Below are 24,919 nucleotides of genomic sequence, written 5' to 3' on the forward strand. Positions count from 1 at the left end.
AGTCCGTGTTCACGGTGAGGCCAAAAGCAAATTTGGCCTCACCGTGAACGTTCCGCTGAGGAGAGAGAGAGAGAGGAAAAAAAAAGGAAGAACTGCAGCACCCAGGATTCCCGCGTGGTCCCCCACCGCAGTACTGACTAGGCGATACCGTGCTTAACTTCGCAGATCGGACGGGATGCGGTGCTTTCACGGTTCTATGGCCGCAGATAAAAGTGAACAGTTTGTCAAGGAATACGAACGCTCTGCGCTCACTCTTCTGTTTGAGCGAATGATAGTGACAATGCAATGGAAGAACGAAATGTGATGTAAATTACAGATCCACCTCATCATCCCACCAGGGGCCTCTTTCTCAGGACAGCCAGAGAAACATCGTACCCGCACTCCACGTATCTGAGAAGCTGACTGTTCTCGGCCTTACCACCTTCCTCGGGGGGCGCTTCCCTTGGCACTCCATTCACGTCGACTTGCTCGAGCGCAAGGTACCACTCCTCGCCGGCTTTGCGCTGCTTTCCCTCGAAGCTCATCGTGGCGCGCTTGAGCGTGTTGCACTCGGCCGTCATGACAACTGCGCAAGCACCCGGCTTCAGTACGTCGCAGAATGTTTGCATGAGCGCCGGGTAGAGCTTCGAGACGGCCATGTGCGTCAAAACCCTCCTTCCCCAAGGGAGATCCGTAATGATCCCGTCGACCTCTTCTCTTCCCACGAAACGTTTGACGGCGTCTGGCTCAGCTGCATCGACCACTTCCAGATGCAACTTGACAGACTCGTCCGCGTTGGCACCATTTGTGACGCCACCGATCCTTGCAGTCTGCTTCGCCCGTTCGATCTCTGGCGCTTCAATATCGCTAGCGAAGATGTCGGCTTCGAGCCCCTTCCTCCTCAACTGGTTGGCGAGCTCGATGGCGATACCCCCGGTCCCTACACACGGCTCCCACAGTCTTAGTCTTTGTCCGCCACCTCTGCTGAAAGGAGCTTTGAAGAGCGGCAGAGCAAGACACATGGCATACGCCCGGTACCTCGCCAGAACGGTTCCTCCGTGGATGAGCTCATTTGGCAAGGGCATTCGGTGCTTAGCGATGACGTCGGGTGAGTCGAGGGTGATCAAAAGCAGAAATGTGCCAGGTGGATTCTCTGCTTTTGACCGCCAGATGGGGGTGATAGGCCCAGTTGTGGCCCTGTTGTCAAAGACGAGTTTGAGCTTTATGTCCAGGTCGGCCTCTGTCAGGTCGACCTTCCAAGGGAGGTCTGCTTGATCGCTTGCACGGTTGTCCGGACCATTGAGCCAATCGTATACCTGGAACAAATGTCATAATTAGCAGTGGTAAAAGACCGCAAATTGCCAGGCACTCACCAGGTCGCCGACTTCTTTCTCCAAAGCCACGGTGTTCATAGTGGGGAGCAAGTATCCCGTCCTATCCGCGGAACCTCTGAATCTTCCACCTCGCGGATTTTCTCTCTTAAGCTCAGTCCAGGCCTCAAGCGCTCGCTTCCTGTGCGCTTCACAGCCATCCCAAAACTCCTTCAAGGCGTCGATAAAGTCTTGTTCTGCCTCTGTGGGACCCTGTGGTCTCTGCGCTGGCGGCGGCTTTTCATCCCCGTTCTTGGCGCAGCCCTTTCTTGCTCGATGATAGTTCCCCATGGTCAATGCGATGTCTCTCCTCTCTTGTCCCAGCCTTGCCAAAATCTCCGAGGGCATGGGTCCCTCGGCTACCTTCAGGTAAGCCCTCTTTGCGCAGTCGACTAGTCCGCGTCTGTAGAGGTCATACGCCGCCCAAGCTGCTGGTCCAGCAGGAATCGCAACGTGGCCGGTGCTTTCCGACGGCGGTATCGCGGGTAGGTCTTCTTCTTTCAGATCGGTGTGCGCCCGAAAGAGGTGAAGAAGATCTCGAATCACAAAGTCTTCCATTCCTGAGTGGGGCGCAAGATCGAGTGCATGAGCAAAGGTAGTAATGTCACAAGACAATAGTGGCGGAACTCACCTCCAAAGACGTCAAAGACGACAGCGGGGAAATTTCTTTGTGATGGAGATACTTTGGTCGACGGCTCTTCTTTGACGTCAGGAACAGAAGCAAGAGTGGTCAATGCATCAAGCTCGACCTCGGACCATGTGTCCTCCCTCGCCCTTCCTGCCAAGCCGATAACGGTAGATGTAGGAGCCGCCGTAGACGTGTGACCGTTGAGTGAGGGTTTTTCGACGACTTTGGGAGCATTTGGATCTGACGAGATTTCCTTTGCTGCCTCTCGCCAGTCTTCTCGTGCCCACCAGGGCAACTCATCCTCGTAGCTCCAGTCATTTGTCTCGTACTTGATCGCATGAAGATAGATGTAGAGTTCTGAGGGGTCGGGGTCCGGCAAAAGAGGTCTGTATTGAACAAGTCGTCAGCATCTTGTTCTCGGCAGCAGAAGCGGGGAAATCGTACTTACACGCTGCATTCCTCGCAGAAAAGCCCCTTGTCCATCGCATCCTTCGTCCCTCCTCCTCCCGTTTCGGCGAGCTTGCTCTTTGCACGCTGCATCGCGACCGGCTCACCATTGGGCCCATCAACATTGACTCTTTCGAAGCCCTCCTCCTCGTTGAGCCCAGCAAACATGACCTCGTCGCGCCATCGACTCCAGTCTTCGCGGTCGTCTTTGTCCATCTTGATGGCTGCGACCACATCATCGAGCTCCTGGCAGCCAAAGACATTGAGTGTGCTTTCCGGTTCAATCTTCCATCGGCCCGGCTCCAGATGGAGATCTTTGAAAATGGTCGGAGGATGCTGCGCCCAGATCGGGTGGGCGTAGATCGGATCATTGGGAATGGCATGACCCAGGTACTGTGTATGCACGCGAATCTGGTGCGTGCGACCCGTGATCGGCCGACAGTAGACGACACTAGTGTCTGAGATCTCATCGTACGAGAGTCGATTGAATATGGTCTCACTCTCCTTCCCGAGCGGGTGAACGACACTGACGCCCGATTGCCGATCGCACCTCAATAGCGGCTCCTTGCACACGACTTCTCCATCTGGGAAATGCCCCTTGACCCGACAGACGTACGCCTTTCGGACGCGGCCCACAGCAAAGTCGTTGCTCATCTTTGTCGCCGACTCCTTGTTTGTCGAGCAGACCATGATGCCCGAGGTCAGGCGATCGAGCCGGTTGGACGTGTAGACTGTGTCGATGCCCAGGTCCGATCGGATCATGTGCAGCAGCGTCAGCTTGTAATATCGCCCCGCGGCATGGACGGGTATGCTTCCTGGTTTTACAATAACGAGCCTGCCTGAGGCATCATCCCTGTGCAGAATCTTGATGGGCTCCGTGGTCACGGCCGGCTCGTGCCTGTGTACCCGATTGTAGAGCTCGTCACCATCCTGGACAACGTATCGCGGGTCCACCGTCCGGCCATTTACGTTGCACAGCCCCTTGCGAATGGCCCAGTTGTAATACTCGCTCGTTCGGTCGCGAAATTCAGTGACAAAGACTTCGATGAGCTGGCGGTTGAGCCATCGCATCTTGGCAAACGTGTGGTAGTCATGCCTGGCCGAGCAGATCAGCAAGGGCCACTGGCACCACGCTCGGAAGACCTGAAACGTACCAGTATGGTTCCTCCTTCCGCAGGGAAGGCCCCGCCATCTTGTCCTGTGTGACAGCGTCCGCCATCGTGTTTTCCTTCTCTGGCCCACCCTTGCAACAGAAGCAGCAGAAGACGGTTGATTCACTCGAAGCACTATTTGGGAAAGAAGAAACGGAGAAAAAAAAGTGGTTCATCGGAAGTCGGAATTCAAATGCCCATCACTACGACGGACTGCCGCCGAGAGCAGAAACGACACTAAGCATGCGAGCAAAGGTGCACAGCGCTCTAACTCTACCATTATCAACATTCTTGCAATAACTTCACTGTCTAACTTGTCTCTATAGCGCTAACAGGAAACCAGACCGAAGCTAGTGGGCAGAACCTCTCCCAATCGCTCTCAGGCCGACACCATCACCCTTGAGCGCAGGCAACGGCTTGACGGCTGGCCGGTCTGGCTGTTGCTGCTGCTCGTTCAACGATGTGGGCTCGCCCGCCTGGACGGTCGGTTTGTCGAGGAAACCAACCGCGACAAGCCAGGAGAGGTAGGTGCCGACCAGAGCCTCGTCGACACCTGCGACAACGCCCGCCTTGCTGCTTTCGCCGTGGGCGTCGAGGAGCGCCTCAGTGTGCCGGTCATCGAGCTCGGCCGATTTGGTAGATGTGGGCAGATCGTCGAGGACTGAGTCGCAAGAACAGTAAGTGCCATTCTCAGCCGCAACAAGAGCATCCAAAATACTCACCGAAGTGGAGAAGAGGGAATAGCGCATTGGTCTCTTCGCCACCGCCGCCAGCCATGACGTGGTCCTCGAGGCGAGCGCGCCACTGGACGTACTCTCCCTTGCTGATCTTCCAGCCATAGGTGGCCAGGGCCTCGAGGACGTCGTTGAGTCTAATCTCTGGGTGACCTGTGACGTGGTATACCCTGGCGCCTCCCGTCTCGCGGAGTGGCTTCTGCGTTGCCGTGTCCAGGGCGGCCAAGCTTGCGATTCTGGCGACATGATCGACCGGGACCATGTTAATTGAGTTCCACATGTCAGGAATGAGACCGAGCTGGGTAGAACCCTTGACAAGTCGCCAGATGAAGTCGTCTGTGTTTGTGACGGCACTCTCGCTATCGCCGACGACGTAGCCGGGACGGATGATGGAGGCACGCAAGCCTCGCGACGCGCACACCATGACCAGCCGCTCGGCCACGTATTTAGACTGACCATAGCCAGACTTGAGACCCCGAGCACTGCCCTGGAGCGTGTCAGTCTCTGGCACGCCAAGAAGCGGCTGCTGCTGCCCTTGCTGAGTCGCATCGGTGCTCCGCTGATGGACCAGAGCATCTGAAAGTCGGACGTAGTGCTCCGTATCAAGAGCCGACGTCGAGGAGACCAAGGTAAACGTCTTCGGCTTGCCCGTGGCGCACAGGTTGATGCAGGCCACTGTCGACAAGACGTTGGGCGCACGAAGCTTACTGTATGGGTACACCCAGTGGACCAGAGCGCCGTTGTGGACAATGACGTCGACCTCTTGCGCGAGCCTGACCCATTCCCGCTCCTTGAGACCCAGTCTCTCTTCTGCCAAATCACCCACAATGACTTCCAAACGGCCCTCTTCGACCCATGCCTCATCCCAGCAGCTCCTTGCCGTCCCGCCCTCGCGAAGCCTGGCGAGGCCCGACGCCGAGTCCTTTGCTCGCACATGAGCAATGACGCGGCCCACCTCCTTCTGCCGCAGAGACAGAAGATCGCGAAGGACAAAGGCACCCAAGAAGCCAGTGGCACCCGTCAGAAGCACCGTGCGCTTCTGTTGCTGCTGCTGCTGAGCAGAGGAGCTGGAATTGGATGCGATGTTGGAGAGCGCGCCAGAGCTGATGAATGATTCGGGCAATGTTCGGCCGAGCGCATCGACATCTCTGTCGTAGTCGTCTTCTCCCACGACAGCCTGCGCGTGCTCTTGCGGACCGTTGGGAGCCGCATTGGCCTTTGCAGCCAAGTCCGCATTCGTGGAGTTGGTCACAGGCTCCGCGCCAATGTTCAAGTCTGCATGGCGCAGCCGTTCGACTTCCTTAGCGAGACCCTCGACGGTAGGGCTCTCGAAGACGATGCCCAGGGGCACATTGACGACGAATGTCTTGCGCATCGAGAAGACGAGCCGAGTGGCAAGGATGGAATGCCCGCCAAGGTCAAAGAAGGACTCGTCAAAGGGAACAGGCCTGGGACACGACGGTAGGAGGGAGGCGAACAGATCGGCCACCGCCTGCTCCGTTGGCGTCGCATCTCGGGCCGATGCAGAATTGGCGTCGCCCTTTGTTGAGCCGCCATTGACTATTGCAGCCCCCGCAGCCTGCCTTCGCTTGCTCGACGAAGATGACATGAGGGCAGCGCTGGCCACGGCTGTGTCTGGGAAGGGAAGAGCAGGCTTGTCGATCTTGCCATTGGGGTTGAGCGGCATCTTGCCCAGGGGCACGAAGAGCGTCGGGACCGAGTATGCCGGCAGCTTCTTCTTGAGATGGTCGCGGATGTCCTTGATCAGGTTGCGGTAGCGACGCATGCCCCTGACAAGGTCCTTGTTGCTCGAGCCCGTCGATGCATTGGCCGAGGACCCTGCTTCTCCATCACTGCTCTCGCTGTACTCCAACTCTGCAGCACTGGAACTGGGGACAAAGTACGAGACGAGGACCTTCTCTTCGTCCTTGTCACGACGGACCAGCGTCACGTTTTCGCGAACGTAAGCGTGCCTCGACAGGTGCGTGTCAATCTCGCCCAGCTCGATTCGGAAGCCTCGAATCTTGACCTGGTCGTCGGCACGGCCCGTGCATTCGACTGTGCCATCGGGCAGGTATCTTCCCAGGTCGCCAGTCCTGTACATGCGGTCGCGGATGCCCTTCCAGAACTGCGCTTCTGGCCGACCGACGAGTGTGTCGCTGAACTTGGTGTCATCCTTTTCCAGGAAATTGGCGACAAACTTCTCCGCAGTCACTTCCGGTGGGCCGAGGTAGCCCTCGGCGAGACCGCCTGAGCGGACATAGATCTCGCCTACTTCGCCCACGGCGCATGTCGCCGTTCGCTCGTGCCGGTTCACGACGAGCAGTTGGACATCCTTCATGCCCTGGCCGGCAGGCATGATGTCCTTTTGTGTGGCCAGGAAAGTGGCTCGGTCACTGATGGCAGGGATCTCAAAGTAGCTGACAGCACGCTGCGTCTCGGTGGTGCCGTACATGTTGATGATGCGGACATTGGCGGCGAGCGCTTGCAATCTAGTGCAGTCCCTCTTGGTCAGGACGTCGCCCACAAAGAATGCGTTCCTTAGCGTAGGAATCAGGGCCGTCGCTTGGGCCGAGAGGAGCTGACCCATGGCCGGAGTCAGGTGTGTGACGGTGGCCTGCGTGGCGGCCATCCACTCGGCTAGCCTGCCAGGAGTGCCAATGTCGTCTGCTGTCGGCACATGCAGCTCAGCACCAAAGAAGAGCGGCGTAAAGATGTCGCGCTGGATGGGGTCGTGAGCGATGCCGCTGAGCATGGTGAAGCGCGAGGAAGCGTCGAGGTCGAAGCGAGTCCCCATCCAGGGGAAGAAATGGGTCAGAGAGTGGTGGCGACCTCGCACGCCCTTGGGGATGCCGGTCGAGCCGGAGGTAAAGGAGAGGGTGCCGATGCTGTCGGGACCGAGGATGACATTTGTGCTCTGCGATGCCAGTGCTTGTTGCCCTTGCAGAACGTCGGCGCCTCTTTCTTGGTGCGAGCCACCACGAACCTTGGAGGCGTCGTCAAGGAGCTCCAGGGCGGGCACCTCGGTTCGGATCTCAAGCTCGTCCTGGATGCACTTGCGCACAGTGGGGTGCAGCTTGCCCGCCTTTGCAAGGACGACAAGGGCACGCGGCTTGGCCACTTGCAGGTAGATGGTCTGCCTGCTTGGAGGGTAGGCAGGATCGATGACGCTAAAGGTGCCTCCAGCCTTGAGGGTTCCCAAAACGGCCACGACGAGATCTGCACCTCGGTACGCATACACAGTCACGACTTCCTCTCGCTGCAGACCGGATTGGAGCAAGTGGTGGGCCAGCACATTGCTAGCCTCGTCGAGCTGGTGGTAGGAAATCTGACGCACTCGGCTCGCAGGCGGTGGCATGGAGATCGCCCGCGCGTCCTCTTGGGGAAGGCTCTCGACGATGCAGCGACGGTCCGGATGCGCCTTTGCATTCCGCTCAAAGATGCTTGTGATGCTGCCCTGCCAGCCACAAAAGTCCAGATCGGTCCTGGGGTCGGGCAGCGCTGCATCTTCTGCCTTCGTCCGCAGCCCGATGCTGCCGACGAGCGCTGTTGGGTTCGAAGAGGCCGCGATGACGACGTGGGAGATGTGCGCAAGGAGCAGCTTGACCCTGTCTGCCGAAAAGATGAGGGCGTTGTACGACGAGTAGAGCGAGATGTCGGGCACCAGAGCAGACCGAGAGGCCGACGAGGACGTCGAACCTTTGACCGTTCCCTCGCTAGTGACCGACGATCCCAACGCATCGGCGGCACCGTCTCCCTCGCTGGCTCCAATCTTTGCGCCAGGCTTCGCAACAAAGATTGTCAGGTCCGTCGTCAAGCTAGTGCTCTGCACAAAGTTTCGCTGCCGGCTTCCCAGCTCGTCAAAGAATCGTACACGGAAGATGGGTGCGCTCGGCGCCGAAGAGCTTCCCTTTTCCTCCTTTTCCTTCTTGATTGCCTCGAGTCGATCGACGATGTCCTCGTAGCTAGCGATATCGTCGGCCGCCTCCTTTTCGACGGCCTGGATCCGCCTGACAATCTGCCAGAAGGGGTCACCCGGCTCAATGGGGATCCTCAGCAGCAAGGGCTCGCCCGTGATGGGCGAGGAAGAGCCCACAACAATGTCAGTGTCGCCGGTGTAGCGATGGAGTACAGTGACAAAAGCGGCCAAGAGGAGGTGGAAGGGTGATGGTACGCTCGAATGCCCGTTCTCGTCGCTCCGTCCCTCGTCGTCTTCTTCTTCGTCTTCCTCCTCATCCCCATGGCCGTGCTCGACATCGTGGTGAATGCCCAGCTGGACGAGAGCAGTGCGTGTGCGCGAAGAGAGGTGCAGAGACGAGAGCGCCTGGACCACCTGCGAAGTCGTCGGTCTAGGATAGTCTGTCGGCAGCGCGATGCTGGGAAGGCTCTGCAGCCTGCCGACCCATCGCTGCAGCCGCGCCTCCTTTTCGTCTGGTTGCGCCATGGTGGTGTGTCTCCTTGCCTCTGTCTTTACAAGTCCGGGTCTTCCTTTCTCCCCCGGTCTGACTCGCGCGAGAAGAAAGTGTCAAAGTCACGTGTCTCCACTTCGTCTTCTTCCAGAGACCGGCACCATGCTCCTCAGGTTCCTGAGAGTGGGCAGAGAATGAAAAGATAAAGGCACAGAGAAAGAGAGAAGGAATGAAATTGCGTAAAAGTACAACAAGTGACCAGACATGAACATCACCGCACCTCGAGGACCCGGTCTCTGGCGTCCCTTTGAAGCTCCGCCTCCATCACTGCTGCCAGCTCCTTGACTCTCCGTCTGGCAATCTCAGTGACCCTCTGCAGCACGCCCTCACCCAGCGGCCTTCCTCCTGCCTTGTCCAGCACGCATATCTCTCCCTGGACGTTGGCCACCACGTACATCTTGCTCGTGCACAGCGTCGTCTCCAGCGGAGTGGGGTCCACGAGGATGATGATGTTTTCTAGCTCATCACCGCCCTCCTGTGGCGCAGTAGTTGCGGCCGTCGACGTCTTGCCACCCACCCCCGACACGACGGCAGAGGCCATGTGAGCCTTGTCGAAAATGGCAAAGGAGACCGCCAGCGGGTGATGATGCAAGGCTAGCGGAATCGGGACGCGCTCCGAGACGTCGTGGACAATGACACGGGGCTTTGTCGTTGATGCAGCCTTTCTCGATGCTGAAGTAGTCGACCCTGCACCAGTGTCGGATTCGATCGAGACGTCCGGCCTTCGAAAGTGCCGGAGAGAGAGGATGCTGGCGAGCACGGCTGCGTCGAGAGCCGATCCTTGCGCACTGAGGAGGTGGACAGTCACCACCACCGACCACACCTGGAAAGAGAAGCGCGGCGTCAGCATGGGGAACAGAAAGCGACGAGCTGATGAGACCGCCCTCACCTTCTGGCCGGCAACGACGCAGAGCCCCTCCCGATCCAGACATTCGCTTCGCCTCACCGCCTTGTCCAGCGCTCGCTCAAAGAGGACCTCCTCCTCGCCAGTCCTGTTTCTCTCGAACTGCACGCCAGCCATGGGCTGCACCTCTGCCCTCAGCTCGAGGATGCCTTCATAGGGTCTGTCGCTGCGTGGGGCGACCAAAGAGGCATATGTCGTCGCCAGCACCCTCGTCTGACCGAGCTTCACCTCGACCCAGCCTAGCTCTGAAGAAAAGGCGACACTGAGAGGCCGGGACTCGAGAAAGGAGCGACCATCTGGCCGGATGGAGGAAAGCAGAGAAGATTTGACAAAGTCAACCTCCGTCAGCGATGGCTCCAACAGGGTTCCCGGGAGCGGCATCCTCTGTTTTGTCTCTCCTTTGTCGGCTTCTCGAGAAGAACAAGACTTCGTATTCACCCAAAAAAAGAAAGAAGGACCGGCCTCCATAAAACACACGTGGAGAATAAGACTGATCGCGTTCATTTGGCTTTTTTGGAGGGACTAGACTACAGGACAGCTAGGCCAAGGCAGGCTGCGCCCACGGTGACACTCAACAGAACGAGCAGGTCAGAATGGAATGCAATGGCACCGTCATGATGGCTGCTGGTACTCCCCGATGACGTGGTGGTGTTGGACGTGTTTGATGACGATGAGTTGGACGTCTCGCCACCCGCAGCCTGAACGGCGGCATCGTTGAGATTCTTGGTGGCCGTAAGGGCGTCGGTGCAGGTGATGCCCTCGTTGAGCGTCTGGTTCGAGGAGAAGGTCACATCGGAGCACTAACAAAGCAGTAAAAATCGTCAGCTTGAAGATGTGTGAGCGCACGAGAGCCCCTTAAAGACTCGCCTGGTACAAATGCCCGTGAACTGTGCTGATATACTCGACCATGAGGGTAGCATTGACCCCGTTCGTTGCTTGGGTGCCAGCAACATTGTTGTTGAAGCAGAACTCGCCTAGTTAAATTCAAAGTCTTGAAGTCAGAAAAGGAATTCATGGTGTCAAATTGCCTTCGACCTGAAAAGAGGCCCGCACCTTCTCCTGTGATCTTGACGTCTGTCTTCAGTGCATTGCTGGTGAAGCTTGTAAGCGTCGTTGGGTTGCTGTCGTACGACACGTAGATCTGGGGCAGTGACAAGGTAGAAGACACAAGCGCAAAACCAGCCTGCATCAACCTTGACTTACGTTGACGGTGGCTGTATCATGCTCCGAGTTGATCTGGATAGGACCTTTCTGGTAGTACCACGGTGCCCGCGTCGCCGACGCGTTGAAGCCGCCGCAGGGCGCCTCGTTCTCGATGTCCTCGTCAAAGCCTCTGTGGCCAGTGAGATCAGGTCAACGACGATCGCAAAGAATGTTTCGCCAGACGGGAACACCTACCGAGACTTAGGAAGCTGCAGCTGGAAATGGGCGCTCACAGCAGCTGGTAGGGCCGCAAGAGCGACGAGCGAAATTAGTGACGCCTGCATATCGATAGGAGAGGAGGTGAAAATCGTGATCAGAATGACGTTGGTGCCTGGGGAAAAGGGGAGCCGAAAGCCGTCTTTCCCCTTTATATTGTCCGGTCTTGCCAAAGGAAGGAGTAAACGAGGTACTGACCAATTCCGGACCCGCCCCTGACTGAAAACGACCTCTGTTCCTCGCTCGCGGGCCCTTTTTTTCCTTGGCCAGATCAGAATAGGCAATCTAGAGCATTCCAGGAACAAAGTCGTCCCTATCGCACGACTGCACTACTACCACCCTGGCTTTCATTCGGCTTGCCTTGACCAGTGCTAGCTACTGCCCTGTGAAATTGATCCTCGGCGCCTTTTCTTCTGCTTCTAGATTTGAGTTTCTGGGGTCTGCTCTTGGACCGCAGGTCTAGCTCACGCCCGCCGCTTTTTCAGCGCGTTTTTGTGGCTTGTTCGGCGCCTTTTTTTGGTGTAATTCAAAGCCTGCTCTACTACTTAGGCGGCGGAGGACGGAGAGGAGCGGTGCAAAAGCGGTCGGTGCATTCAGCGCGCGGAAAGGCTGAGGAACAAAAGCTTTGGCGGGCTTTTGCTGAACACTGCAGTCTCCATCATCATCCTCATCACCGCCATCTCTGCACGTCCTTGTTGCTAACAACGTATCATGGAGAGTTCTTACTCGCTATGGTTGTTGCCTAGACATGAGGGCCATAATCCGACCTCGCTAGATCCAAATGACCCAGGAAACACAAAGGCCGACCCCTGGGCCGGTCAGGCCAAGTATGCTCGTGCAATGGGTGGGTAGACGGACTCAGGAACAATGGAACATCGCTCAGAAGAGTGCTTACCTTTACATGGTGTCCCAACAAAGCCTACACCTGCTTTGCCTTGATAGCCTTGGCTGCCCTTCACGCTCTCGCTCGCCGTTTCTTGTCCCTTCCAAGATCGTTTCTCGCCTTGTCGCGCTATTTCGCATACAAGCCAATCTTGCCAAGCCGTCAGCAGCGGAGGGCCTCGAGAAGAGAAACGTTTCTCAGACGGGCAATTGATGTCCGGCTGCCGGTTCTCGGCGTCTTCATCTTTCTTACGGCATTCATGGCGGGCTTCACTATCTGGGCGTTCATCATCAAGCCCTATTACCGCACCGACTCGACGTATGGAAGTCCACCTCTAGCACTGCGGAGTGGAATGATGGCTCTCGGTCTTATTCCTTTTGTCTTTGCGCTTGGAAGCAAGGTCAACTTCATCGCCATGCTCACTGGCTCCAGCCACGAGCGCTTGCAAGTCTTTCACCAGTGGGCTTCTCGATTCGTGCTCTTTCTGGCCACAGTGCACACCATCCCGTGAGTGTTCTGGATTATTATTGCCGAAATGAAGCTTAACGAACGGAAACAGCTTCATGTACCAGCCTCTGCATGAGGGTGGTGTAGCTGGACTTAAGGAGTACTACTTTGCCGAGTCGATCAACATCACGGGCACCGTCGCCTTTGCTATGCTCTTCTTTCTCGTATTCTCGAGCTTTCGCAGCCTGCGTAACTGGAGCTACACCCTTTGGGTCACGGTCCACGTCATCGTCGCCCTCGTCTTTCTCGCATTCATGTTCATCCACTGTCAGATGGAACTGACGAGCTGGCGTTATCTCTGGGGCGCCGCAGCCCTTTACGGCCTCTCAGCTTTCTTGCGCATCATTCGCTCCCTCAACAATTCGCCCACCTTTCTCGTTTGCCACGCGCAGCTCGAGGCGGTGCCCGGTGGCATCACTAGAATTCGTCTCGACACGACCGCCGCGTGGTCGCCTGGCCAGCACGTCTTCCTGCGCTTCCCCACCATTCGACCGCTGTCCAACCACCCTTTCACCATCGTCAGCTTGGCCAGCCCAAATGGCACAACGCCCAGCACGATGGTGCTCATGGCCAGGCAGAGATCTGGCTTGACAGCCACGCTCTATCAGCGAGCTCTTGACTGTGGGCTCACAGAAGGAAAGGAACCAGGCGATGAGGAAGAGACAATGGGCCTGCGCTCGGAGCACTCGACCATCACGGTTCCCGTCGTCGTCGACGGACCCTACGGCGTCAGCGCTAGCGCGGCCGATTTTGACGAGGTCCTCATGGTTGCTGGCGGCAGTGGCATCACCTTTGTCGTGGCCTCTCTCTTGGACTTTGCGTGGCAGTGGCACCGCACCAGGACGGAAAGAGGTCAGAAGAAGTTGAGTGTCTTTTGGTCGGTCAAGGATGAAGGTGAGATAGGAGGTCGTTGGACAGCACTGGACATATTACTGACTGAAGTGGGATCATCTAGAATGCATCGAGTGGGTTAAGGACCAGTTTGAAGCTGCCCAGGCCATCATACCACCGCAGTCACTCCAGCTTACGATTCATATAAGCCGGAGCGGGACAGAAGCGTCGCCCATTGGACCTCAAGGGGAAGAAGATGGCGAAGTGGACAAGACGTTTTCATTGGCAGAGCCACGCCCACAGCAGGCTCACGAAGGATGTGACGGAGATGGCCTCATAGTGGAGCGAAGTAACCGTCGAGCAAACGTCGCCTTCGAGGTTCAAGAGTTTGTGAAAGGCATCAGCAGAAGCGGTGGCGAAAATAACCGGACAAAGAAACGGGCAGCCATCCTCGTGTGTGGACCTCACAGCATGTCAGAGGTAGTGCGTGCCGAGGCTGCGAACATGCAGCTCGATCTTCTCAAAGGCAGGTTGGACCAAATATCGGAACTCAAGGTTTTGTCGGAACACTTTGGCTGGTAGTCTCCGTATTGTAAAAGTGATGTGATTCCCTGTGAGCGAATGGCATGGTTCTGATAATGACAATGACGAGGAGAGCCGTCATTTATGCAAAGTGTTGTTTATCTAGAAGGGTGATTGAGAAATTTGCAGAAGTTTTGTCGACGCCCAGCGTAGGGGGGGCGTTCAACCCCGTTCCCACCCTTCGAGGACCCGGAAGAGCGCACTTGGTGACCCTTCCCACTATCGCATAAAGATTGATTCTGAAACGCAGTGCGCCGTCGACTTCGTCGGGGTGCTGCCCTTATAAACGTCGAGGTCGTCCGGACCGTGGCTTCGGTTCGAGCTGCTCGCCGCGTTGCCATCGACGGATGATGCGTCCAACGGTGGTCTTGGCTACCTTCTCCTTCTCACTGATCTCGGCGTAGGACCAGCCAGCCTCGAAATAGGCGACGATTCGGTGGCATTGTTCCAGCTTCAATTCGGGTCCTCGTGCCAACTTGCCAGACGAAGACCACCCAGGCGAAGTACCTTTACGCCGATGGAATGGTATCGAAGAATGGTGACGGCGGTATGAAACGGGTGACAATACTTTTGTCACGCGGTCTCATTGTGACGAGGACCGACGGGCGATACATTGTTTTCACCTTTGCGCCCACTCCGTCTCCGACGCCGGGATTGCGACGTTTGCGCCTCCCTCTTGCGAGCCTCCGCGAGCCTTGTCACACACCGCAGCCGAATTCGAAGCGCGAATAGGCGGGCGCTGGGCGGTATGAATTATGCAGCATCTCAAACGAAGCCGTTGCTGAGCTGGAAGTCAGGCAGTGGAGCAGCCTGACATGCGATTAGTTACTACCAAGTGTGTAAACCCTCTGATGCTACAGGACTTGTCCCGTCCCATTTACCATTACGTTTTGCTTTGTTGACAGGAGTCAGCGTCATCAAGTGCTGATAGCGACAAGATAGAAAAAGGGGGGAAAAGAGTCTGTCTTGAGCCCACTTTGGGTGAGGAACAGGTGCAACAGTGCGCGGACGCGGGCGCGGTGCGGCGCGGCGCGGCGCGGCGATACGAGACACGGTGCTAGGAGTTTGCCATCTGCCCGCTCTCGCTCATTTAGTTCTTGTCTTTCCTCTTCTGGCACCGACTTTGCGCTCACAGGAGTTTCCGAGCTGGCGATAGGCTCCAGGTTTGTGAGACTTAAGACCACCACATCAAATTGTGATCAGGACGACTACCAGATTCAAGATGGGGCAGATGACAGTTGACTGGCTCGTCGGCGGCCTCAATTTTGTCGCAGGGTGCCTCTGCATCAGCGGCGCCATCGTCAACTTTCAAATGATGCGTGAGTCCGGTGCAAGTATATCGTGCAACCAAGTCAAAAGCTGACGAGACGGGCGCCCTCGCCGATCCAGAATTCAACCTGAGGACAGCCTACATTGCCGGAGTCTTGGTGCTCAGCGGCCTCATTTTCACCATCTTCGAGCTGTTTCCCTGCCCGGCCTTTTTTCAGAGGCAGATGTCACACCTCAACACCTACCAAGGCCGTTCCATCCATTATGTGCTTCTCGGGATTAGCGCAGCGCAGTATCCGCTCGTCTTTCGGGAGCAAGAACTCGAGTACCAGAAGTACTGGATGTGGGGGACGGCTATTGCGCTTCTCCTCGTTGGTCTCCTCTTCGGGCTCCTGGCCATCGTCAATGGGTTTCTTCGCTCGTCGAAGAAGAAACTCATTCCACGACCCAGGAGCATGGACGTGTCACGGGACACACGAGCCAGCCGATCCTCCCGCGGAATGTACTCTCATCACCTCGGTGCACCAGGGCAGCAGAAGCAACAGCATGACGCTCCGGTAGAGGTGCTTCCTTCACTCATGTTCAGAGACAATGAGCGGTACCAGAGCAGTCGCACTAGGGCACACCGATCTTCAACCATCAAGAGCGCAATCGACGCAACCACCGGCAAGAGGCTTGATGGAAGTATGTATTCGATTGATCTCACCCACATACCCACGAGCCCGTTCAGCTCCTCTGACCGTCCGCGCACGGCACCTGAGCAAAATTCGTCATCGCTGCACAGTCATCAGACCTTTGCGGTATCGTCTCCCTCCTTTTCACCTCATTCGTTGAACTCCAACTCGACCTTCTCTTCACCCAAAGGGTCGGCGTCGAGCATTACGCAGACATCATCGTCTCCTTGGTCAACGGGCACCAAGCATAGTGCTGACAGAGACTATCCCGCGAAGACCTCGTCCCCACGATCCGGCTACAGCTCGGCAGGCATGTACTGTGGTACAGGAGAGAGCTGTCCACCACTGCAGTCGAATGCAGGAAACAAGAGCCCAAAAAGTCCGGAGGGCGTCTTTTCCGCTCAGCAGCAACAGCAGCAACACAGACGTCACAATAGCGGTGCGAGCTTTAGCCGCTCTTCTAATGGTACCAAGGGAGGGAGCAAGAGCACGCCGATCATCAGCAGTCCGCTCGCGAATAATACGTCCAATCCGCAGACTGGCAATTCTTTTACGCCTCCCACCTCCTCGGCCGGATTGTCATCCAACAAAGCTCCTTCTTTGTGGAGCGGAGGAGGCGATAGAGAGACAAGGAAGGCACACAGGAGGCCAGGAAGCTCTGGAAGCGCAAATACCGCGACATACGTGAAGGCCGCCAGCAGCACAGACGCCCACCCTTGGAAGCCACCTCATCTCCAGACAGGCTTCAAAATGGGCAAGGACGGTTACTACCGGGACCTTAATGCCGATGGAGGCGCAGGAATGGAGAAGGAGAACACTGCAGGTGCGATTCATCCGGAAAAGAATGGCGAGGTGATGCAATTGCAACAGTTTGCGGATTCGAAGAGCAGCACAGAGAACACAGGAATCCCAAAGTCGCCTAACAGCGAGATCCTCGCCGCGAGAGTCATGGAGTCAGCAGCCAGGAAGCGGCGCCAGTCTCGTCGTTCCGTCTACATTCCCTCCATCGGCACAATCGAACTCTCGAGCGAGAGCGAGTCCGGTATCGAGGATCTCTTGAGCGAGTACGCTAGAGATGATTCGGATGATGAGCGAACTCGCCTCCGAAGGACTGGCGATAGGCATGGGACAGAAATGAAAGTAGAGGAAGACGAGATTATCAGTGACGACGCCTCTGTCTATAGCATCCCTTCGCCTGCCCAAAAGACGCAGAACTTCACGAGCGAAGGAAAAGGAAAGCTTTCTTCGATACTTTCTACCTCCAACTCCATGTCCTCACTCAGAAATGCAGCCGCGTTGACGCGCGAAGAGGCCCTCAAGGTCGGCCGTAAGCTTTCTCGTAGCGAGACGCAGCTGCGCAGAGGAAAGATCCAACGCGCCATCAGCATCAGGCAACAAAAGCTCCAGCAACAGCAGCAGCAGCAGCAGCAGCAGCAGCAAGCGCCGGTTGTCACTTCGAACAATTCCTGATGCTCTTGCTTCCCTCCCTGGCTTGCCAGTTCGACTAATCTTCAATCGCCCAGTTTTCGCTCTTCTTCACCTGTCCGTCTCTTTTTTTCGGTCACATGTCACTCGTTGTCTTTACCGTTATACGATTCCTTGAGCTCTCCTAATGCGAAGATGTGACTACGTCTTCATCTAGTGAGGTCTTGGAATGCTTGGGGTCAATTTTCATGTGCGCGTCAAAGGGTGCAAAACGCTTACATCACGTCCAGCGATGGACACCCCAGGCATCAAGCTCAAAAAGGAGTAAGGTTGGCACAGCAACACCAGGCTGGCTATTTCGATCTTGATATTGAAGAGAGAAGTAATCACGGTAGGAAATGCTACAAGGAGAGACGATGGTAGGAGCTTCAAGGGAATGAAATCTGACGGTGACAATTGGGCCCCACCACCACGGTCAAAAGGCTCTTTTTGGAAAAAGTCCAAGAAGAGGGAAGAAAAGATCAAAGGAGATTGAGAAGAAGCGAGGCGTACCTTTCGTGGTGTGATGTCCGATCTTCTGCAAAGGGAGCAGAGAAATGGGACTTCAAGAGGAGGAGGGGTGCTTGTGCCTCTGGTTCTCGAGGGCGCCAATGTCGGTGCTTCCAACGTGCGGAAGCGACACAAGAACCTCCATCTGGTCGTGGTCATCGTAGGCTTCCTGGGCAGGGGCGGCCACTGCGCTCATGATGGATCCGATAATCGTCTGGTTGATTGGCGAGATCTTCGTCCTGTCATTTTGCGAATGCTGTTGTTGCGTCTGGTGATGGTGTTGCTGGGGATGGCCTTGGTTAGGCACCACTTCAGACACCGAAGAGGCCGTGCTATGGTCGCGCGGGCGATTGCTCGAGGCCTTGAAAGGTGCCTCACGAATAGTGGACCAGGATGTGGCGAGGATGGAGAAAGCGTAGGAGAACAGAACATTGAGCGCGATTCCCCAGCCGTAGGCCGTCCGGCCTGGAATGTTGTTGATGAACATGCCGACGACGAGAACGATCTGGATGCAGACGGGGGGAAGGAACGTCATCGTTGTCGATTCGACAAAAAAGCGCAGCCTTCGTTGGACAACGGTGGACGAAGCTTGCATCTGCCTCCTGTAATGGTAGGCTCGGTACAAGAGCAGACAACAACCAAAGGTAGAAGTGGCAAGCTGCATGAGCGAGTCGGCGAAGCGGATGGCGGTGGTGTGCCTAAAAATTGTCTTGCCTTTCTCTTCACGACCCTTTGCGACCGGCACCACGACGTCAAAGTAATCCAAAAAAAGCATCATGAAGGAGCAGAAGAGTCTGCCGGCGAGCAAGGTGGCGATTACACCCAGGATTGCCAGACGCTTTAGCACAGAAGCGTGCCAAGAGGGGTAAAAGGTGTTGAGCTTGAAGAGAAGCGTAGAGTCGGCAACGACGGGCGCGAGAATCGAGAAAAAGTCAGTGAGGAGGATGTTGACGACGTAATTAAGGTCTGCAGACTTTGTATGGTCAAAGTGCTGATGGATCTCGACGATGGCCCTGCGCTGGGCAAAGACGGCGTAAGTGGCGCATAGTACAAATGAGACTTGGTTGACGATGAAGAGGGGCGAGCGACGAATGACGGACGTCGAGAAGAGAACGTATGCCAGCTCAAAGCAGATGGCCATCGTAAGTATCGATGCTCCTAGGGCAGAAGCGCGGCTGTGTCAAGATCATCAGCCGTTGTCTTTACCCTCACGAAGAACAAAGATGAGAGAGAGAGATTGCTCGTCGTCGCACACTCACTTACCTAATCGAGAGCATGTACTGGGTCTGGGTCAGGGGAAGAACATAAACTTTTTTAGTCGCCATTGTGAGTTGTTGCTGGAAGGTGACTTGCTGGTGGTCAGCTGGAAGAGGGGAAAGGGGAGCTTTCAAATGCCTCTAAGCGAGAGGCGGCCTCAGAAGAGGGCGGCCAGCTTGGAGAGAAAAATGCTAGCAGTGCCTGAGCATATCTCCGCAAGGGCCACATAAGAGCCGATTCACAGTCACCTCCAGTCCCGCTGGAAGCTCCGCACCGCACACATGTGTTTCAAACTGCATTGCCTTTCTCTTTCGCCAAGACATGTAGGCACTGTTGACACGGCGAGCGAGAAGGTGTCCAGCCTCCGTGAGGAGCAAATGTATTTTTGTCTTACAGGGAGACGATGACCCATTTAACGAGAAAGGACGGCGACGACGGCGGCCGCTCAACACTTCTCACTCAGCTTATTCACGACGCTTGGGGTCCCGCCGCGCTCCCCAATTTGCGCGAGATTCATTCTCCGAGAGCGTTGAAGAGATCGCGCATCGTTGTATTCTCGGCTAACTTGACAGATACACAGCCTACGGCCAGCACAGTTCGCCGAAGAGATTGTGTAGAGGGAGAGGTACAGTACATGTGCCGCGCCTTCGCCGATGGGCCGACGGCAATTTATATTGATGTTGGCGACAATGGTGTGGACGGGCCGTCGCGGGAATAATTGTGCTGGGGAGAAGATTGTTTTGTTTCTTCATTACGAAGAAAAAAAAAGACCGTTACAGCAGCGGTGAGAAAGAGATGGCTGGCTGGTGGCTGGCTGCGACTCGGGATGTCATATCCGAACTGTACATATGCCCGTTTCTATTCACTCCGCGCGCTTGTGTGAGGTAATGGAATTGCAGTGCAAGTCATACCTAAAGCACAAAGAGGCCGCATCAGCGTGGAAGAGCTCAGCGCCAATAGCGCTCGCAGCTGCCTTTGACGTTGAGCCAGGCGACATCAAGCGCGTTCACGATGTCCTGAGGTAGTGGTCCAGCTTGGCTGCAGGAGTCAGGGTAGAGTGAGCCCAGGCAATGGTAAAGAAGAGGAGAGGTGTTGCCGCTGCTCACCAGGCCTTAATGTTCGCCTCGAGCTGTTCTCAAGCCAATACAAACCGGCTCATGTCAGCAGATCCATAAAGAAAGAAATTGGACCCTTGACAAGGCTCTGGACTGACCTGCTTCGCCGAAGAGGCGCCCAAGATGACGCCGTCGGTCTCTTTGAGCACACTGTGGTGTTGCAGCCATCGAAGAGCGACCTCCACAAGTGTCAGGCCATGCTTGCCCTCGACGAGGGGCTTGAGCTGGCGCTCGATGGCGTCAAAGTAGGCCTCCTTAAAGTAGCGCCCCTGGTACATCTTTGCAATCCTGCCCGACCCTGCTCCCGCATCGAAGCGGCTGCCCCGTTCGATTGCTTGCTTTTCGTCGGCAGCACTCGGAGTGGGTCTTGCCACTTTGCCCGTGAGGAGACCGCCGGCCAGCGGGTTGTACACAACGAGACGGATGCCGTACTTGCGGAGGCAAGGGACGAGCTCCTCCTCGATGGCCCTCGTCATGGCATTGTACATGGCCTGGTAGATGCGCGGAACTAGGAGCCCGCGCTCCCGCGCCGTCGCCACGATCTCGGCCACCTCCCACGCCGTATAGTTGCTCAGACCCAGTTGCTCAAACTTGCCCTCCTTGTGCAGCTTGTCGGCCTCCTGGAGCGTCTCTGCAAAGTCGACAGAGCGGTCGGGTGCGTGGAGGTACAGCGTCCTGACCTTGGCCACCTTGAGCTTCTCGAGGCTCAGCTCAAACGTCTTTCTCAGATTCGCCGCGGAATGCGCGCCCGGCTGGACTGGGTAGACCTTTGTGTCGAGTGCAGCGTCGTGCAGATTGAGCGTCGAGAGATACGCTTCGGTGGTGCCCTCGCCGTACTGGCGGGCCGTGTCGAGCTCGGTGCCGTGGCCCTGGCCAAAGTAGATGTCGAGGATCTGCTGCGAATCGGCCTTGTCCGACGTCCGCACGCCGTCCTTGCCGGCATCGCCGATCGTCATCGTGCCAAAGATCAGCGGGACGCGACTCATCTTGATCTCGTTTTGGATGGCGAGTGGAATTGGGGTGAGAAGGTAGTCGACTGAATGACTGATCGACGGTGAGCCGTGCGCACCTACACACGACGAGTAGGAGCTAGCTCACAGGCAATGTGGAGCTCTTATTTTCTCGGATTTCTCCGTTGGTCCCCCGGACATTGGCCCGTCCACAGCGACAAGGGGCTGGCTGCATCCTGTGCCACCTGCCATCATCACAGCACACCATGTCTCTGCTGGCCCGCACGCGGCTTCCGTCACCGTTGCTGAATGCCACTGCCCACGCGCGCCTGCTGGGCCAGCAAGGACGGCGAGGGCTGGCCTCTGCCGCACCTGACCGGCGTGTCAAGATCGTCGACGTCTCCCCACGTGATGGCCTGCAGAACGAGCGTGGGGGCATGGTCGCGACGGCGACCAAGATTGAGCTGATTCGGCGCCTGCAGGACGAGGCAGGGGTGCGCTGCATCGAGGCGGGCGCCTTTGTCAGCCCCAAGTGGGTGCCGCAGATGGGCGACACGCCCGACGTGCTGGCAGGCATGCCCACACGCGCCGGCGTCACCTACCCCTTCCTGGTGCCTAATGCCAAGGGGCTCGAGACGCTGCTCCGACTGCAGGGCGATATGGAGGCGGCAGGCACGGCGAAAAAGACCGACGAGATCGCCATCTTCACCGCAGCATCCGAGGGCTTCTGCAGGGCCAACACCAACTGCTCCATCGACGAGTCCCTCGACAGGCTCGCAGGCGTCGCGTCCAAGGCCGCCGAGGCTGGCCTGCGTGTACGCGGCTACGTCAGCGTAGTGGCCCACTGCCCCTATGAAGGGAGAGTGGACCCCAGACGGGCCGCCGACGTGTCGCGCAAGCTCCTCGAGATGGGCTGCTACGAGGTCTCGCTCGGCGACACCGTCGGTGCGGCCAGCCCGTCAGAGATGCTGGCCGTGCTCAACGAGTGCACCCGCTTTGCACGACCCGAGCAGCTCGCTGCACACTGCCATGACACCATGGGCTCGGGCCTGAGCAACGTCCTGGCCATGGTCAAGGCCGGCGTGCGCACCGTGGACAGCGCCGTCGGCGGCCTCGGCGGCTGCCCCTACTCGCCCGGTGCGACGGGCAACATCGACACCGAGTCCGTCGTGTATGCGCTCCAGCGCGAGGGCTACGAGACCGGCGTCGACCTCGAGGCGGCGGCCAAGATTGGCCAGTGGATCAACGAGGCGCTGGGAAAGGCAAACGGGAGCAGCGCAGGGCGGGCTATCCTGGCGCGGCTGGCCATGGCTCAAACCAAGGGCAAGGGCGAGGGGAATGATCAGAGGGAGAGCAGACTGTAAAAAACCTGAAAAAACTGTCATTGTTGATGCTATTCCTGCGATGGCGCAGCGCGAGCGTTCTTCACTCTCTACGCGTTATCCTTCAAGTATCCATTGACGCAGGCCACCAATGCTTGAAGCAGCAACTTTCACCAGCCAAGCGATCTCGCTCTGACTTGAGTTTTTTTTTCTCGCGCCTGTTGACGGTGCGGCTATAGACGCGCTAGAAGATTGACCGGTCCAAGCTCCGGCCGGCCGGGCGTCCGGGTTCTCAAGAGAGGCGCGATGTTCTCCACAAGTGACACTCTGGCGCTCGTCCTTTCTTCTCCATAATCAAGACATTGACCGAAGAACTGAGAACAGAAAAAGACAAGTGCAAGCAATAATGTCGGTCAAGCACGGGATCAAGACGCTGGGCATTGTGGGCGCCTCAGGGCAGATGGGCAACGGCATCGCCTACGTCGCTGCCACGCGGGCCAAGGTGCCCCGGATCCTGCTCCTAGACCAGTCGCAGGCGCAGCTGGACAAGGGCCTCAAGTTCTTTGACTCGCTCCTGGCAAAGGACGTGTCTAAGAACAAGCTCTCTCAGTCCGACGCCGACGAGGCACGCGCATCGCTCCACCCCGTCGCCGACGGCCTCGCCTCGCTGGGCTCGGGCCAGGAGCTGACGCCCGACATGGTCATCGAGGCCGCGACAGAGAACCTGAGCATCAAGCAGAAGATCTTTAGCCAGCTCGCGACACAGCTGCCCCTCGAGACGATCCTGGCGACCAACACGAGCAGCATCAGCGTCAGCAAGATTGCCGCCAGTGCCGTCAGCCAGAACGCTGCGCCGGGCAGCAAGGAGGTCTGGGATGGGCCCAAGCGGGTGCGTGCGCCCTCGTCACTATTCACATTCTTCTTGTTGTGCTAGGCTCACATGATCAGTTGCCCTTTTTCACAGGCACTTGGACTGCACTTCTTCAACCCGGTGCCCGTCATGAAGCTCGTCGAGCTCATCCCGGGGCTCCAGACGTCGCAGGACGTCGTCGATCGCGCGACGGCCTTTGCAGCTGCCTGCGGCAAGACCATCACCCGCAGCGCCGACACGCCCGGCTTCGTCAGCAACCGGCTGCTGGTGCCTTTCATCAACGAGGGTGCGTGTATTGCTGGAGTGATGATGGTGTTATCGAGAGTCATGCTGAGATCCTCTCGCACGTTCCCCCTCTTTCAGCCATCATCGCCCTTGAGACGGGCGTGGCGACAAAGGAGGACATCGACACGACGCTCAAACTGGGCATGAACCACCCCATGGGCCCGCTCCAGCTCTCGGACTTTATCGGAAACGACACCGTGTACTACATTGCAGAGACGCTCCACCGAGAGACGGGCGACAGCAAGTACAGACCCAGCGTCCTCCTCGGCCGCATGGTTGATGCCGGCTGGCTGGGCAAAAAGAGCGGCAAGGGCTTCTACGAATACCCGCCAAAGTAATCTTAGAGTTGGGGGACTTCTTCTGCTTTTGTGAATGCCATCGAATGCAAAGCAGCGCTTTATCCTTCTTCAGATTTCTTTCTTTCGTCGGTTCGAGCTTTGGATTGTCTGACCCTCGGTTTACAATCTGGTTGCAAAGAGATTTACTTGTCGCCTCCAGATCGAGAAAGAGTAGAGGGTGACATCGCCTGTCCCATGCCTCTCTCAGATCACAGCCTCTAGGCCACGTCCCGCACAATCTCTGCACTTCCGTGCTCCTCAATGTAAGCCCTGTTCGAATCAGATTAATCTACAACTTGCTTCCCGGCTACGTCTTCTTCTCGGGCAAGATGGGCGCCTCGTCGAGCTCCCTTGCTCTCTGTAAAGAGACAAAGTGACAACGACAGCCGCGGGTCAGTCAAATCATTCCTAGAGACAGCGCAGGAGCCTCGAGAGCGCTGCGCACCTGAAGTTGCTCCTGGTATGCCCGCTGCCGCTCGCCAGACTGGCGCTGCATGTCGACCTGCTTCTTGAGGCTCGGGCTCAAGCTGTCGTAGAACTGCTGATCCGTCGGCGTCGTCGCTGGTTTGTCGTCGGCGCGAGGACCTTCTCGTCAGCTTTCTTCTCGCCCCAGACTCCAGCTCCAACAAACAACCCCATTGGCGAGGTGCACAAAGAGACCACTCACCCTTCATGATAAAGTAGCCCGCGACGACGATGAGGCCGCCGCCGATGAATGCGCGCCCAAAGCCGGGTTTCGACGCCATTGCGAGTGTCTGTCGATGCTGACAAAGGTCGCGAGACCTCGTCGTCCCCACGGAACAAGCTCAGAAAAAAAAAAAGAACCAGAACACGTGTGGAGGCACGTCGGCGCGAGGACGCTGGAACTACTTACTCCTCTTCGCGCTCGATTAGAGAGTATGACTAGCAGAAGGAGCGCTGCGCGAGAAGAAGGGACACATGTGTATTTGCGGCAAGCAG

General features: G+C 57.1%; 11 protein-coding genes across 11 annotated transcripts; 4 read left to right on the plus strand and 7 right to left on the minus strand.

The window, feature by feature from the left end:
* Positions 1-270: 270 nt before the first annotated feature.
* On the minus strand, positions 271-3,684 carry FA10DRAFT_299613 (pseudouridine synthase). Its single transcript, XM_025524745.1, has 5 exons — positions 3,579-3,684; positions 2,426-3,520; positions 1,981-2,363; positions 1,353-1,909; positions 271-1,295 (listed from the first exon to the last, which is right to left on the minus strand). The coding sequence occupies exons 1-5, from the start codon at positions 3,641-3,643 to the stop codon at positions 327-329; spliced, it is 3,069 nt and encodes a 1,022-aa protein (XP_025381529.1). The 5' UTR covers positions 3,644-3,684; the 3' UTR covers positions 271-326.
* A 72-nt stretch (positions 3,685-3,756) lies between these two features.
* Positions 3,757-8,779, minus strand: FA10DRAFT_264874 (large subunit of L-aminoadipate-semialdehyde dehydrogenase). The gene is made up of 2 exons (XM_025520822.1): positions 4,298-8,779; positions 3,757-4,236 (listed from the first exon to the last, which is right to left on the minus strand). The coding sequence occupies exons 1-2, from the start codon at positions 8,751-8,753 to the stop codon at positions 3,926-3,928; spliced, it is 4,767 nt and encodes a 1,588-aa protein (XP_025381530.1). The 5' UTR covers positions 8,754-8,779; the 3' UTR covers positions 3,757-3,925.
* A 167-nt stretch (positions 8,780-8,946) lies between these two features.
* FA10DRAFT_249036 (putative RRP45-exosome complex exonuclease) lies at positions 8,947-10,091 on the minus strand. Its single transcript, XM_025519513.1, has 2 exons — positions 9,668-10,091; positions 8,947-9,601 (listed from the first exon to the last, which is right to left on the minus strand). Exons 1-2 carry the CDS (start codon positions 10,061-10,063, stop codon positions 8,990-8,992), a joined length of 1,008 nt encoding a protein of 335 aa, XP_025381531.1. The 5' UTR covers positions 10,064-10,091; the 3' UTR covers positions 8,947-8,989.
* Positions 10,092-10,200: 109 nt separating this feature from the next.
* Positions 10,201-11,542, minus strand: FA10DRAFT_264876 (hypothetical protein). Its single transcript, XM_025520823.1, has 5 exons — positions 11,081-11,542; positions 10,886-11,015; positions 10,736-10,823; positions 10,550-10,656; positions 10,201-10,482 (listed from the first exon to the last, which is right to left on the minus strand). Exons 1-5 carry the CDS (start codon positions 11,167-11,169, stop codon positions 10,210-10,212), a joined length of 687 nt encoding a protein of 228 aa, XP_025381532.1. The 5' UTR covers positions 11,170-11,542; the 3' UTR covers positions 10,201-10,209.
* Positions 11,543-11,688: 146 nt separating this feature from the next.
* FA10DRAFT_249039 (hypothetical protein) lies at positions 11,689-14,132 on the plus strand. Its single transcript, XM_025519514.1, has 5 exons — positions 11,689-11,945; positions 12,020-12,491; positions 12,544-13,385; positions 13,447-13,935; positions 14,011-14,132. Exons 1-4 carry the CDS (start codon positions 11,813-11,815, stop codon positions 13,902-13,904), a joined length of 1,905 nt encoding a protein of 634 aa, XP_025381533.1. The 5' UTR covers positions 11,689-11,812; the 3' UTR covers positions 13,905-13,935; positions 14,011-14,132.
* A 904-nt stretch (positions 14,133-15,036) lies between these two features.
* FA10DRAFT_299618 (hypothetical protein) lies at positions 15,037-17,317 on the plus strand (the record flags this gene model as incomplete). Its single annotated transcript, XM_025524746.1, has 2 exons — positions 15,037-15,223; positions 15,294-17,317. Exons 1-2 carry the CDS (start codon positions 15,127-15,129, stop codon positions 17,315-17,317), a joined length of 2,121 nt encoding a protein of 706 aa, XP_025381534.1. The 5' UTR covers positions 15,037-15,126.
* Positions 17,318-17,876: 559 nt separating this feature from the next.
* On the minus strand, positions 17,877-19,146 carry FA10DRAFT_258436 (hypothetical protein; the record flags this gene model as incomplete). Its single annotated transcript, XM_025519909.1, has 2 exons — positions 17,877-18,996; positions 19,085-19,146. 2 exons carry the CDS (start codon positions 19,144-19,146, stop codon positions 17,877-17,879), a joined length of 1,182 nt encoding a protein of 393 aa, XP_025381535.1.
* An 863-nt stretch (positions 19,147-20,009) lies between these two features.
* FA10DRAFT_264878 (Aldo/keto reductase) lies at positions 20,010-21,203 on the minus strand. The gene has a single exon (XM_025520824.1). The coding sequence runs from the start codon at positions 21,177-21,179 to the stop codon at positions 20,214-20,216; it is 966 nt and encodes a 321-aa protein (XP_025381536.1). The 5' UTR covers positions 21,180-21,203; the 3' UTR covers positions 20,010-20,213.
* Positions 21,204-21,336: 133 nt separating this feature from the next.
* On the plus strand, positions 21,337-22,740 carry FA10DRAFT_46839 (aldolase). Its single transcript, XM_025525502.1, has one exon. It carries the CDS (start codon positions 21,410-21,412, stop codon positions 22,505-22,507), a length of 1,098 nt encoding a protein of 365 aa, XP_025381537.1. The 5' UTR covers positions 21,337-21,409; the 3' UTR covers positions 22,508-22,740.
* A 22-nt stretch (positions 22,741-22,762) lies between these two features.
* FA10DRAFT_238305 (putative 3-hydroxybutyryl-CoA dehydrogenase) lies at positions 22,763-24,114 on the plus strand. The gene is made up of 3 exons (XM_025519136.1): positions 22,763-23,354; positions 23,430-23,622; positions 23,700-24,114. The coding sequence occupies exons 1-3, from the start codon at positions 22,872-22,874 to the stop codon at positions 23,957-23,959; spliced, it is 936 nt and encodes a 311-aa protein (XP_025381538.1). The 5' UTR covers positions 22,763-22,871; the 3' UTR covers positions 23,960-24,114.
* FA10DRAFT_264880 (hypothetical protein) lies at positions 24,015-24,681 on the minus strand. The gene is made up of 3 exons (XM_025520825.1): positions 24,627-24,681; positions 24,405-24,520; positions 24,015-24,317 (listed from the first exon to the last, which is right to left on the minus strand). Exons 1-3 carry the CDS (start codon positions 24,631-24,633, stop codon positions 24,267-24,269), a joined length of 174 nt encoding a protein of 57 aa, XP_025381539.1. The 5' UTR covers positions 24,634-24,681; the 3' UTR covers positions 24,015-24,266.
* Positions 24,682-24,919: the final 238 nt, after the last annotated feature.

This window comes from Acaromyces ingoldii (genome assembly GCF_003144295.1).
Source record: "Acaromyces ingoldii strain MCA 4198 unplaced genomic scaffold FA10scaffold_1, whole genome shotgun sequence".
Classification (NCBI taxonomy): Eukaryota; Fungi; Basidiomycota; class Exobasidiomycetes; order Exobasidiales; family Cryptobasidiaceae; genus Acaromyces; species Acaromyces ingoldii.

What these genes read in the sequence shown, in the direction of transcription:
- FA10DRAFT_264880 (XM_025520825.1), bottom strand. An exon ending in CATACCAGGAGCAACTTCAG is followed by an intron (nt 24,318 to 24,404) that starts GTGCGCAGCGCT and finishes GTCTCTTTACAG; the next exon opens with AGAGCAAGGGAGCTCGACGA.
- FA10DRAFT_264878 (XM_025520824.1), bottom strand. Translation starts at nt 21,179, where the DNA reads ATGAGTCGCGTCCCGCTGATCTTTGGCACGATGACGATCGGCGATGCC.
- FA10DRAFT_264876 (XM_025520823.1), bottom strand. Translation starts at nt 11,169, where the DNA reads ATGCAGGCGTCACTAATTTCGCTCGTCGCTCTTGCGGCCCTACCAGCT. An exon ending in CTGCAGCTTCCTAAGTCTCG is followed by an intron (nt 11,016 to 11,080) that starts GTAGGTGTTCCC and finishes CACTGGCCACAG; the next exon opens with AGGCTTTGACGAGGACATCG. An exon ending in TTCACGGGCATTTGTACCAG is followed by an intron (nt 10,483 to 10,549) that starts GCGAGTCTTTAA and finishes CTGCTTTGTTAG; the next exon opens with TGCTCCGATGTGACCTTCTC.
- FA10DRAFT_264874 (XM_025520822.1), bottom strand. Translation starts at nt 8,753, where the DNA reads ATGGCGCAACCAGACGAAAAGGAGGCGCGGCTGCAGCGATGGGTCGGC. An exon ending in ATTCCCTCTTCTCCACTTCG is followed by an intron (nt 4,237 to 4,297) that starts GTGAGTATTTTG and finishes CTTGCGACTCAG; the next exon opens with TCCTCGACGATCTGCCCACA.
- FA10DRAFT_238305 (XM_025519136.1), top strand. Translation starts at nt 22,872, where the DNA reads ATGTCGGTCAAGCACGGGATCAAGACGCTGGGCATTGTGGGCGCCTCA. An exon ending in TCTGGGATGGGCCCAAGCGG is followed by an intron (nt 23,355 to 23,429) that starts GTGCGTGCGCCC and finishes CCTTTTTCACAG; the next exon opens with GCACTTGGACTGCACTTCTT. An exon ending in GGTGCCTTTCATCAACGAGG is followed by an intron (nt 23,623 to 23,699) that starts GTGCGTGTATTG and finishes CCCCTCTTTCAG; the next exon opens with CCATCATCGCCCTTGAGACG.
- FA10DRAFT_299613 (XM_025524745.1), bottom strand. Translation starts at nt 3,643, where the DNA reads ATGGCGGACGCTGTCACACAGGACAAGATGGCGGGGCCTTCCCTGCGG. An exon ending in CGGAAGGAGGAACCATACTG is followed by an intron (nt 3,521 to 3,578) that starts GTACGTTTCAGG and finishes CTGCTCGGCCAG; the next exon opens with GCATGACTACCACACGTTTG. An exon ending in CGTCTTTGACGTCTTTGGAG is followed by an intron (nt 1,910 to 1,980) that starts GTGAGTTCCGCC and finishes CGCCCCACTCAG; the next exon opens with GAATGGAAGACTTTGTGATT.
- FA10DRAFT_249039 (XM_025519514.1), top strand. Translation starts at nt 11,813, where the DNA reads ATGGAGAGTTCTTACTCGCTATGGTTGTTGCCTAGACATGAGGGCCAT. An exon ending in CAAGTATGCTCGTGCAATGG is followed by an intron (nt 11,946 to 12,019) that starts GTGGGTAGACGG and finishes GTCCCAACAAAG; the next exon opens with CCTACACCTGCTTTGCCTTG. An exon ending in TTGGTCGGTCAAGGATGAAG is followed by an intron (nt 13,386 to 13,446) that starts GTGAGATAGGAG and finishes GGGATCATCTAG; the next exon opens with AATGCATCGAGTGGGTTAAG.
- FA10DRAFT_249036 (XM_025519513.1), bottom strand. Translation starts at nt 10,063, where the DNA reads ATGCCGCTCCCGGGAACCCTGTTGGAGCCATCGCTGACGGAGGTTGAC. An exon ending in GCGTCGTTGCCGGCCAGAAG is followed by an intron (nt 9,602 to 9,667) that starts GTGAGGGCGGTC and finishes TTCTCTTTCCAG; the next exon opens with GTGTGGTCGGTGGTGGTGAC.
- FA10DRAFT_46839 (XM_025525502.1), top strand. Translation starts at nt 21,410, where the DNA reads ATGTCTCTGCTGGCCCGCACGCGGCTTCCGTCACCGTTGCTGAATGCC.